Here is a 12,587-nt window from a genome sequence, read left to right on the forward strand (position 1 = left end):
AGAATTTTATGCAAACCCAACTGGAGGACTTGGGGAGTTGGGAATTCACACTCCAATAAACACAGGGGGTTGTTGGTGTTGTATTCCAGTATTATTGCAGCTGTTCCTAGTGAAGGGCTTATAGTGTGGCCACAAAGGCAATGAAAATAAAGAGACACACAAAAAGACTGGGGGAAAAACCCCCAACACACACATATACAACTGAGTGCAATCCTGTAAATTAATTCCAACTGCCTCCAAAATTAAAACCACATTTTATTGTAAACTTGCACTTCAATTAGTACCATAATTCTTTATAAACATAATGTACAATAAAACATTTTACACACAGCACACCAGGCGTGTGCTCACGATGGTACAAAATTTACAGCCCAGACACTTCTCAGACAGTGTCAGCACCTCGAGAATGTGACATCCAGTCCCAGAGATGTTCAGTCTCACAGAGCAGGAGCCTGAGGCACCATTATCTGCTCTCCAACACATTCAACATGTGATCAGAAACGTCAGGAATGCTGGATACTCTGGCTCAGGTTTCTCTCACACTATTTAGAATAGTTGTGATTGATGGTTCCTTCTTAATTTCCTCATCCTAGACCAGCCCTTTCCTTACTGGCTTCTCCTGGATGGGTGCAGCTTCCATGGAAACAACGGAATGGATAATTTAAGACAGTCTGAAGTTGGGCAAACCAACCAACTCTCCCCACCAAAGCAAATAAAAATCCCACATACCTCCTCTCCCACGTTACTCACATCCTTCCCCCTCCACACACACATTCACCTGCACGCCTAAGGATATCAACAGTAATAAAACCTTGGAAAGAAACCCTTCTCATACTGTCTCAGAAGAGACTGGGACCTTCTTTACAAAGTAAACATTTCAAAGATAAATTAGAGCTTCTTAAAAGGTGAAGCTTAATAAATGCTCAACGTTAGAGAAAACAAAGACACTGGAGGAAGGCACTTTGTGCTGCAGGTGTAAACGACAGTGTCCTGCCACAGCCAGCACGGCTTCCTTCACCCCCAGAGCTGCAGAAATCCCTCCCCTCTTGTGCTTTCAGCTAAATGAGGCATTTCTGTGTCACACCTGTCACACAAGTGGCATTTCCAGGTGGAACTGATACCACTGCAACACCTGTGAGGGCAACCCACAGCAGTGTCAGGTTCCTTAATGCTTGGGAAAGACCAGGTTAGCACTTCATTCCAAACCAGGAACGGATTCTGTGCTCCCATTTGCCGTGGAGAACCGACAAAACCCAAAGGGAATGCACAAAACCACTGCCTGGAAAGTACTGGAACTTGTGAAGGAGGTGGCAGCAGTTTGCTTCCCTGCCTGGTGACTGCTGGCAGATTGGCAAAGCAAACTGCAGCTGGCAAACAGGAGACAGGGCTTCTGGCCCCAAGCAGGAATATTCAGCTCTCCAAGAACTGGAAGATGCTTCTGCTTTGACTGGAGTCCTCTGTGCTCTCCACGCGGGGCCGCTTGGCCTGCGATGTCACCGCTGCAGAAGGGCCTCTCTTCTTCACCTGAGGGCAGTAAAACATATCAAGATACACAAAGCCTCCCAAAAGTTTCAGTTCTGAGTTATGAGATAATTATTTGGTGTGAACTGCTTGGCAGAGTTCAGTGTTCAAATAATCTACACAGCTGGCAGCACCTGCCACCCCCCGTCTTTACCTGAGGTTTTGATTTCTCTTTTGCCTCTTCACTCTTCTCTGGGGAAAGTGTATGAAAGACAAAATTCCTTGAATTTCGAGGGGCATTTGGATTCAGATCTGACATTGCTGCCAGTTTCTGAAGGACAGCTTTAGGCCTCTTCAAGAGAGACCCATTTTTTATCTGAAGGACAAAGAAAAGCTGCGTTAAACCACTCACAGGAACAAGACAGGTTGTTTAGCAAATTACTCTTCATAGAAGAACCACTCCCTACTCAAATGTTACTACAATACAAAAAAGGAGTGCCCAGAATGCAGGGGCAGCTGACTGGGCTGTGTTGGGAAATGCCATTTTCAGGACCATTACCCACCTGGCTGTCGCTGGCAGGTTTGAACGCCTCGAACGGGTTCCTGGGTACCAGGGCTGTGTCCTGTGCCACCACTGCTGGGCTGGCTGGCAGAGACACACAGAGAGTTCAGAGACTGACCTTTCCCTCCTCTTTATTTGCTTGTCACTTCAATAAAATTCAAGCTCACCTTTCTTCTGCAGGGACTTGGCAGTCACTTTTTTTGCTAGTTTCATGAATTCACTGTCTTCACCGATTTCCTCCTCTTCCTCCTCCTGCTCTTTATTTTTTTCCTTCTGTAACAGAGAAAAATGAAAAAAATTCCTATTAAGAATGAACATTTCATTCAGTATTTTAGATAGACCAAGTATTTTCTTTATGCAAATTAATATATTATTTACTTTCTACTGGAAGACTTTATCACAATTTCTTAGATACTCTCTCATCCTTGTTCTATTAATGACCAGCATGACATTCAGCTGAGAAATGTGACCTAATCCTGAAGTTTAACTTGAGGAACAAACAATGTCACATCCAGCAGTTGACAGAGACTGAGCCAGCCTCTCTTGCAGCTCAGCAATACCTGCTCTCGAAGCCACTGCTCTCGCTCGAATCGCTCCTTCCTCCACTTCACTTCTGTCTCATCAAACTGTTCATTGTCCTCATCATTATCCGACTCTCCCTGGAACATGTCCATCTGTGAAGCAAAATCTAGGCAAAGAAACAAGACAGTTATCTATCCATTTTAAGAATGCAGACTAGCAAAAAACAAGGACAAAAAACATCCAAAATAAAAACAATCAAAAAAAACAGAACAAAAACCCAGAACCACCCCCCGATTTATCCCTGAAGTGCTTTGTTTAGGACCACTAAGGATCCCTGAGTGCTGTTTCAGGACAGACACGCTCTGTTTCCAAGGCCTGCCCCCTCCAGCAGCTCTGGATCCCAGGTCACCTATGTTTTTCCAGCGGAACCTCCTGGTCCTGCCCGGGCCGTCGCTGTGCAGGTCCCCATCGGGCAGGTACCGCTCCTGGTACAGCCGCAGCTGGCGCTTGTCGTCATCCAGCATCGCCTTCCTGCGGCACAGGGCACAGGAGAGCTCAGCCCAGGGCACACCCCAGAGCCCAGACCTCACACACACAAGACTCTGCTGGTCCTGTCACTGACATGTGAAGTTTATGTATTTGGTTTCCCAACTCCACTTCACTGGGCAGCTCCTCGTCGATTATCTCCTCTTCATACTCGTTCAGGTCTTCGCCATCGTACTCATCCTCACTGCCCACATCACTGCCCGACAGCTCTGCCTCATCTTCCATGAAATCCCGCAGCTTTCTGTAAAGGGATGTTAAAAGAGTTCGGTTTGGGCGCACAACAATCATCACACAAATCTTCAGGAAGCAAGATTGATCTTTTGACATAAAACTAACACATTTCCTAAGGATGTATCAATTTTTCATGTAGTTTTTGGAAAGACCAAGCCTTGAGTTCTTGCACATTCACACACACAGCCTGTCAACATGAAACACCCCAAAGTCACAGAGTGTGACTGCACCAAAGCAAAAAAACAGAGACATGAAAAACCAGACCAGATAAACATCAGCTACTAATGCTGGAGAGGGAACAATTACAAAATCACATCCCTAGTGCTATTAATATTCTATTCTGTCTGGCAATTAATTTACAAAAAAAGATGTTCTTACAGTTTCTTCTTCAAGCCCTGTCTATGTCTCAGCACTGCCTCCTCTTCGTCACTTGTTTCTGCCTCTTCAGCAGCACTGTCTCCATCTTTTTCATCCTGCCAAGGAGAAAATTATAAGAAATAAAGGAATTTTCGGCAGTGGATTGCTTTGTAATGACAGATTCTTCTGTTCTCAAGCAGACTAAACCACCAGAGGTTTTTCAGAGGACTTGCTATGCTGACACATTGTCCAATGTTTCATAATATTAAGGAGACGTTTTGAATGCTCCAGACTTCACTCTTGAAAGTGTCTCAGTAGCTTGGTATGGGAGTTGTGATACTTTGCATTGATGGATATATTAAAAAACTAGGAAAATAAATGGAATTATCTTAGTCAAGAACTGTAGAAGCTGCCTGGCTCCATCAGTCCCCACCTCTTCACTTGCAAAGGCATCTTCATCTGTTAAGAGCTGAAAACCATCAACTTCTTCTTGTTCCTCCTCCTCTTCTTCTTCCCTAGGGGAAAATTGGAAAAATGCTTATCCTGCCAATTTAGAGAGTGACTGCTGAAAAATTTGCAATATTCCTCCCCTTCAGCTCCAAAACAAACCCCACTTTTGCTGACAGCAAATTGACGTCAAACAAGAAAACATATTAAGAGTGAAATGAGACAGGTACCAGAAAAAGCTTCTGTAAAACTGAGGAGAGCAATGCTAACCTGTCTGTGGGAAAGGAGCCTGAACAGAGCTCCAGAGCCTCTGCCATTGGGTCTTCTATGTCACTGTCTTTTTCTGCCTTGGAAGACACCGAAGAAGCCCATGTTGGAGAACCTGCTACAGAAAGCAGTAAGATGGCAACTTATTTCTACTCCTGAAGTGTCAGAGAACTTCCTAGAAACAACAGTGTGCAAGCTCCCAACAAAGATGAACCTCCACACGTGGCACCAGTGCCCAGACCTGAAGGTAGCCCAGCAAAAAGCTTCTAAAGGAAGCAATCAGCAAAGCTGAAAAGAGAATTCGGGACATACTCTGAGACACGAATTTTCCTGAGCAAAGATTGAGCAGTTCTTCCATGTTCTGCTTTTTGCTGCTGCTGGGGTTTGGCACGTGCTCAGCTTGGCTGCTGAACTGTCCAGAGCACAGGTCCAGTAACTCATCCATGTTGGCATCCATGGCATTCTCATCCATGCTTGCCAGGGACAGGGGATGCTTGGAGGACTGGTATTTATTCCTGTGTTGTCCGACATTCAAGAACCTGAAAGAAAGGCTGTAGTTAGAAAAATCTGGCTGGCCAGGACATCCTGTTTATGTTAACAGGCACAAAACACCACCCTTTACACCCATCACTCACCCATCTGCATCGAGCAGCTGGCTCTGAGTGTCATCTTCCAGGGAAAACTGAAAGCGAGACTCCCCAGCCCCTGGAAATAAACTCTTGGGCTCAGGAGAGGCATTATACAGGTCCTGGGAATCTTCTATGGGAAGAGAGGGCTCAGATGTCTTTCCTGAGCTCTATTCAAAGGAACATGAAAATACCTAAGTTGTTTTGCAAAACCAAATTCAAAAGCAAGAATGGAATAAAACAATTAAGTCATTTTAAAGGATTAAGACTATGCAGGAGTCAAATCCGTCCACACTGCTCCAATAAATTACAGGAGTTCACTGACATCAGGTGTTGTGCAGTCCATACACTTAGAAACCATACTTATGATGTACACATTTTAGATATAAAGACCAGATTATAGCATCTTTGATGCTTTAGAATGTAAGTTTTTATAGTGTCATTTCTACCCATTCCAACATGGACACACTGTAAGCTCCAGGGACAGTTTGCTCTTTCGAAATCTTACTCTTCCCAAAGCATTTGTCTGGTTTGATTTCTTTGATAGCTCTGACCACCAGCATAAAATACATTTATTCCCCCCCACACTGTGTTATTAGGAGACAGTGGGGCTGAGACCCTCACCTTGGAAGCAGAGCTGATAAAGCTGGTTTTGAAGAAGCCTGGGGAGGGTGACCTGAACCCTCCTGCTGCAGGGAAGAAGGTCCCTCCCCGGGAGGCCTGTTTGTTACAGGGCTGGTAGGACGGGATCATGGAGCCAATGAACTCAAAGCTGCTGTTGTGGCTGTTGTCCTTTGCCAGTGTTGGCAGAGAAAACGAATCATCATCCTCTGGAAATAAAAAAAATACAGTGCTTAAGTTCTTTTTTGTGTGTGTGTGTGTGTGCTCCGGCAAAACCTCAACATAATGTTTTGAAAGCTGGCACTTTGCTAAAAATATGTTCTGGTCAGATTGGATATCCTTCTTCTCAGAGGATGCAGGTTACACTCTTTGTATGGAATTTCATATTATTGATTCCTGATATTTTGTATTTATTCCAGTATTATTTTGAACTTTATTTTCCTCTAGTTTTTTCAAGCCCTCCCATTTTTTTCATCAATCTAAAGTTTTATAATCATGCTGTATAAGTGTACAGGTGATGAAATAACAGAAACACTGAGCACCAATCTCAAATTTAAACACCTACTTGTGCCAAGTGAAAAAAAAAAAAAAGCTAGCTAGGAAAAGAATTCTACTTTACCTAACTTGGTAGAGCCTTTGTCTGCAGCTTCCTCCATTTCCAGTTTCTCATCAGGAAGAGAATATCTGCAATTCAATAAATAAAAGGTATTTCCTAATAAATTCAGGATGAATTGCAAAACAAACAAGGTAACAAACAAAAATTCCTATAAAAGGTACTTCAAATAAAAACATCTACGTGGGCTGATCCAATTTAAAATTGCTCAGTCACCATTTTTAAGGCTATTTACCCCATTTTTGAGGAGCTGTCCTTAAAAAGCATCAATGTAGACTCTGTGGAAGGATGCTTTAGAACAGAATCACACCGCTCAGATTTCTCCAGCTTTTCTCCATCAACTGATTCTTTGTCACCATCTTCAACATGTTTCTCTTCTGTACCTTCATTATCTTCCTCTGCTTCATCAAGCACAAATTCTGACTCCTAAAAAACATCCCCAAATACGGCACAGAGATGGTGATTACTGCCATGGCAAACCCTACCCCAGGTCAGGCAGGTGACCTGTCTGGCCCTGCCAGTGACAAGCCAAGGGTATGTGAAAAGAGAAAGGAGCATCAGAACCTTTCATATACTTCTGTTTGATTTTAATGGTGTTTGGACAAATAAAGAAAATACTAATAAATACCCTGAAAGTGACAACTACAGTGATTTTTTAGCTTCTAGGAAGAATTCTTAGCACTTTCCCAAATTAACAGTGTACAAAGGTCACGTTCCACTGGGGAGGGGAAGCGGAACAGAGAAGCTGACGAGGTTATGGGAAAGTGTTGCATACAGACCTCGTGGTCACCTTCTTCCTCCTCCTCAGACTCATCTGTCATCTCTTCCTCCTCCTCCTCCTCCTCCTCCTCCTCCTCCTCCAGCACCTCCTCGTTGTCCAGTCTGAACAGCGCCTGCCGCTTCTGGCGCTCCTCGGTCCTGCGGAGCTTCATGGCCTCCTGCAGCTTGGCCTTCAGGGCCTGCAGCTTCTCCCCTGGGCAGCAAGAGAACCAGGGAATGGCTTGAGTTGGAAGGGACCCTGAACACCATCCAATTCCACTCCCCTGCCACGGGCAGGGACACCTTCCACCAGCCCAGGTTGCTTCAAGTCCCGTCCAACCTGGCCTTGGACACTTCCAGGGATGGGGCAGCCACAGCTTCTCATGGAAGCATGAAAAATGCCAGGAACCAGTTGCAGAGATCTGACTGAGGCTGTTCTACACTGGCCACTGCTGTTTAAGAGGTCTACTAAGATTTATTTTTTTTAAGACAGAGAGGGACCACAGTCATCCCACAGAGGAAGATCCCTTCACCTGCATTTCCAAGGGCAGCGTTGGGAAACAGAGAATGAGAGAGGAGAACAAAGACCAAGCGTTTTCCAATTCAATCCTCATCACTTCTCCCCAACCAACCTGGCTTGGTGTGGGCCATTTCCTCCAGGCTCTCTGCAGCCAACACTGCTGGCACCACATCTGCTCTCAGTTCCTCCTTCCCGTCAGATGTTGTCTCCTTACAGATGATGTTCATGTTTACAGCCCGTTCTGGCCTGGATTTTGATGTTCTGAGCGTGTGCTTCAAGAAACGTGCCTTCAGGGCTTCTAGTTCTTTAAAGGCATATTAAATTAAATGAGTTTGATAGCATTTAAAAGCATCGAGCACTAAAAGTTGCAGCAAGAGTAGGCCTCGAATTTTTTTTTCTTAAAGGTAGTTTAAAAATTAAATCTTTAAGACTAAAATATTTGCAAAACCATCCTATTTTCTAATAATAAATCATTACAGAATATTTTTGCTGTAATTTGTATTTAAATGATATTAGCTAATATTGAATATTACCCAACGCCAGTGATACCTTTGTTTGAATCAGCTTCATCAAGGTTTATGAAGGATTCATTCTCAGAGCAGATTCTTGGCTTGATGGACAGGTCTATTCCCAGCTCACGAAGTTTATCCAGCTTGGATCTCCTCGCTTTTCCAGGCTGTGCCACCAATCCAGGCCCTGCCTGGTGACTCTTTGTTTCACCTTGTACCTCTGGTGCTGTTTGGCCTCTTTGCTCAAGGGCATCTCCAGCTGCTGCAGGAATTTCACCCTCCTTTTGCTCACCACAGTCAGTGCTCAGGAAGTTGGAGAGCTGCTGCCCCTCTGTGTTATCACCAGTTGTTACAGTCCCAACTGCACAGGAACCCTCATTATCCTGCCTGGGCTGCTCAGCACAGTCCTCTGGCAAGTTCTTCCCTGCAGCAGCAAGAGGCTCGTTCACAGCAGCATCAACATCTCTGCCAAGGCTCCCTTCTGGTTCAGCAGCTGCTGATTGATCACCTTCCTCCACTGGCCCCTCTTTGCAATCTCTGCCCAAGTTCCCAGTGGCTGCAGATTCTTCATTTAGGGGCAGCTGGTATTTTGAGGACCTAATGAAGGAAGAAAGAAATGTATCATCCATGGTTGGTGTGAAAGGGGGCAGAGGGTGAGAACAAACCCAGAGAGAAAGAAACCATTTTCTATTTATTGTCATCAGTGTGCAGGACGAGGTGAAGGACAGAAATCTGGAAAACCATTTGGAGAACAGAAGGAAGTGCAAAGACTTTGTACTAGTTCCATTATCACAGTATCAAATTCATGAGGGATTTTGTGATCACTGGAGCTTCAGTATTTTACTACTCATTACTCAAAAAAAAACCCAGTCCAAGCAAAACATTGGGGCCCAGCCTAAACCCCATTAAAGTAACTTTGCAAGAGCAAGTTCATTCATCTGAGTTACTCCTGGGCTCTGATTGCTCCAATAGCAGCACTGTGTCATGAGTGCAGCAGTGCTTTATGCCAACAGGGACATTCTCCTAATGGCCAGGTGTTCAAGGAATTAAAGGAGCCTAACAAAGCCTGGTCATCCTTAAAACCAAAGCTGGGAGATCCTTGAAACTTCTGAAAAAAAACACCAGAAGGAAGATTTAAGTCCTTACTTGAGCAAGGCCATGGCATTTCCTTGGCAGGCTGGTCGAGATCTGCGCTTGTAGAAGTCGTGGACGGTTTTGGTCTCAGGCACATGATATGGGAGAGACACAGATGATTCTGCCAAAGAAAGGAGGTGAGAGAAAACTTGAAATGCCATCTGAGACATTTATTTGATAACAAGTATCTTTGTTTTCATTAGTTACAAAAAGACCTTTAACAGGCCCTTCAATAACAACCCTTCAACCCTCAGTAACTCCTATCAGGTCAAAGAAGGCTCAGGCCTTTTGGGTAAATCCTTTGAATTTCTCCCCAGAATTTCTGAGAAGTTTATACCCCTCTACACACCAAGAATTTAAGTTTTACCTCTAATAAGTCGTTGGGTCTCACTGTGCAGTTGTTTAATGGCCTCTTTACTCAACCTTGCTGCTTTCCGCTCCTTAGGGGAAGAAAAGAAAGGTTTCTGAAGTCAGGAAACAAAACGTGGGGCTCTCTCTCTACTTCTTAAGTAGCTCACTTTCCCCTTCAAACCAAAAGGGGTGAGAATAAAGCAGCCAGTTTAAAAAAAAAAAAAAAATTAAAAAAAGCAAACCAGCAAAACCATTGGAGACTGTGCATACATTTGTGTCACAACACAGTTTTAAAAAGAATACCAGAGCTTTAAAAAGAATATCAGCTCACCTTCCTCTTTGGTTCCTTTAGTACAGGCTCCTCATCCTCCTCACCAAACACAGGTTTGTGGCCTTTACCCTCCGGAAAACATTCCTTGTTCTACAGGGCATAAGAAGAGACTCAATTATTTATCTTGATACAAAGGCACTACCAAGGGCAAACCAGTGAAAATTAACTGTACAGAACCACCACTGGTCAGCAAAACCACCACAAATCCCACATAATGGCAGATTTCCCAAGGTCCTGGCCCAGCAGGACTTGCTGGGGCTTCATAAGTTGCCAGGACAACATCCCCCCAACAGGGGCAGCCACAGCTTCTCTGGGCAACCTGTGCCAGGGCCTCCCCCCCCACCACAGGGAAGGATTCCTTCCCAATATCCCATCTAACCCTGCCCTCTGGCAGTTTGAAGGACAGTGTATTTACAACTATCTCACATCACAATCAGCTGTTACCTTGTATTTCTTTACTTTGTTTCTCACTGCTGCTCGTATGGATTCTATGGACTCCTCATCCTCGGGGGGGTGATCGTCGTCCTCCTCCTCTAAGCCATTATCAAAGAGCTCTTTGTCATCCAGAAGACACCCACTGTCATTGAAGGGAAACCTCTCACCACCATCCACCTGCTTCCAGAAGAGAGAAGTGTTTGTGTGATTCATTTCAGGAGCTTCCTTTGGTTCTTTGGCACTAATTTAACATGACATTAAATCCTCGAGCCTTAGATGCAGATTAAGCTGCAAATTTAATCTAATTGAATTTAATCTAATCCGCAAATTTCACAGATTAGACTTGTCTGGTGCTCTGTGGATCCCTGTGGATCCCACACCTGCTGCAGGAACGTGGACACCACAACACTGAAGCACTGGAACAGAACAACCCCAAGCAACAATAAATTGAGCTTAGATGAGAAAATATCAGAGATTTTCTGCCAAAAAACCCACCTCTGCCCCAGGCTTCTTTTCTTTTTTCAGCTGTTTAAGGACCTCCATTCTTTTCTCCTTCTCCTTCCTTCTTCTTGATTTCCCTACAGCTTTTCTCTCCATCTCCTCTTCAACATCGTGTTTGCATTTCCTGTACTTTTTCCCAGATTTTAAGGGTCTCTCCTCTCCCAGCTCTCCCTTAGCCGAGCCAGACATCCTGCTTGTTTCCAGGTTTTCAATCTGCAGCTGGTCCCCAGTGTCACTGTCCTCACTGTCCAGCAGAGCCTGGCGAATCCGGTGGGATTTCTTGTTCCTCTGGGCAGCAATGTTCTCCTTCACCTCCCCATCTTCCTTGTCTCCTCCCAGAGCCTCCTCCTGCAGGGACGAGCCTCCCTCCTCTCCATCCTCACTCTCACTGTCCTGGAGCACCTGCTTGCTTTTTGCTTTCTTACGCACAAAAATCTCTTCCTCCGAATCTGACAAAATGTGTGGAAATAGAACAGGGAAATTCCACAAGTTAATTAACAAGAAGTCAGAGGTGTGACCATCTACACGAAGAATCAGCTTGAATTCAACTTTTCAAAACCCACTTCTCCCCATAGTATAGCAGTTAATTAAGCCCAAACTGATGTTAAAGATTTTTAACCAATTAAAAAAAAAAAAGGCAAAGAAAGGGAACAAGCAGTTAAGGGACTCACATCCCATTCATTGTTTTCCTTTCTCTACCTCAAAAAATGCTTTTCAGAGGTTTACAGATGCCTGAGCAACAAAAAGGAGTTTGGATTCCTGCAGGCCAAGCAACAGCAAGTTCCTAAAGAGGCATTTATGGAACAAAAACTGCAGCGCTGTAGGGGAAGGTTACAGACCTCTGTCCTCGCAGGAGACCGAGCCCTGGCCCGTCTCGCAGCTGCCCTGGCCACTGTCAGAGTCGCTGTCCAGGCCCTTCTGCAAGTCTGGGTTCAAATCTGCCAACGGCAACTACAAAGCAAGCACAATTCACAATTCATCTGTCATGGCAAACATTGGTTACGTGGTTTGACTCCCAACCCATTCCCAAACCCGGTCAACCTCATGCACCACGGAACAGGCATCCATTACCGTGTTCTGTTTTAACTCTTGGTATCTACACGTTTACTGATATTTATTAATGTTATTTACCATTCTGACCAACGCAAAAGGGTATTTACAAAAGGGGAGGTGACACTACGTCAGCTTTCCCTAGAATTTAAAGGCGAGTTTGGGTAGAAGAATAACAGAATCCACACTGGACGATGGGATTTTATTCAGACTGGGCGACTTTTAGGCATTATTTCATTATTCGCTGATTTCCCCCCAGAGCCCCCGGCCCCTCCCGTCATGCACCGCGCCCTCGGCCACTGGCGGTGCGCGGCCCTCCCGGCGTGCCTCGCGGCCGGAAGTGCGAGCGCGGGGCATGCCGGGAGTTGTAGTCCGCGAGGGGCAGCAAGCCCGGTGGCGGCGCGGGACCGAGGGCGGCGGGCAAGGATGGCTACGGTCACCAGTCCCCCCATAGCTGTACCGGTACCGGCTACCGTCACCTCCCTCGCTGCCCCTCTGCCAGAGGAGCCTCGAGGCCGCAGGCAGCCGCCAGCAGCCGCCCGTCCGTGCAGAGCGGAGGAGAGCGGCAGCACTCACCTCGACGGGACCCGCCGCTATCGCTGCCGCCGTTCCCGGTGCCGCCGCCATGTTCCTCCCGAGCTCCCGCCGCCCGGGAACCGCTTCGAGCCTTCGCGCGCTGCCTTGGCCCCGCCCCTTACCCGGGACAGCCAATGGCCGCGCAGAACGGCGGCGGGAGCCCCTCCC

The 12,587-nt window shown here is 45.8% G+C and overlaps 1 protein-coding gene across 4 annotated transcripts; it reads right to left on the minus strand.

Moving 5' to 3' along the window:
• Positions 1-220: 220 nt before the first annotated feature.
• Positions 221-12,108, minus strand: CLSPN (claspin). 4 transcript variants are annotated; one of them, XM_027900032.1, is made up of 25 exons: positions 11,925-12,108; positions 11,633-11,744; positions 10,788-11,242; positions 10,302-10,469; positions 9,858-9,947; positions 9,543-9,615; positions 9,188-9,296; positions 8,082-8,638; positions 7,645-7,836; positions 7,033-7,226; positions 6,489-6,679; positions 6,260-6,324; positions 5,644-5,849; positions 5,029-5,189; positions 4,706-4,932; positions 4,397-4,511; positions 4,113-4,194; positions 3,701-3,795; positions 3,168-3,332; positions 2,955-3,076; positions 2,584-2,711; positions 2,191-2,296; positions 2,025-2,107; positions 1,676-1,837; positions 221-1,524 (listed from the first exon to the last, which is right to left on the minus strand). In XM_027900032.1, the coding sequence occupies exons 1-25, from the start codon at positions 11,925-11,927 to the stop codon at positions 1,411-1,413; spliced, it is 3,975 nt and encodes a 1,324-aa protein (XP_027755833.1). In that variant the 5' UTR covers positions 11,928-12,108; the 3' UTR covers positions 221-1,410. The 4 variants fall into 4 exon arrangements, with proteins under 4 accessions (XP_027755833.1, XP_027755835.1, XP_027755834.1 ...); XM_027900034.1 differs by having other exon boundaries at positions 221-1,530; positions 1,682-1,837; positions 4,397-4,508; positions 10,302-10,472; XM_027900033.1 differs by having other exon boundaries at positions 4,397-4,508; positions 10,302-10,472.
• Between the last annotated feature and the right edge of the window lie 479 nt (positions 12,109-12,587).

The sequence above is a fragment of the Empidonax traillii genome, unplaced genomic scaffold (assembly GCF_003031625.1).
Source record: "Empidonax traillii isolate 1590-97213 ecotype Southwest subspecies unplaced genomic scaffold, ASM303162v1 scaffold700:size438121, whole genome shotgun sequence".
NCBI lineage: Eukaryota > Metazoa > Chordata > Aves > Passeriformes > Tyrannidae > Empidonax > Empidonax traillii.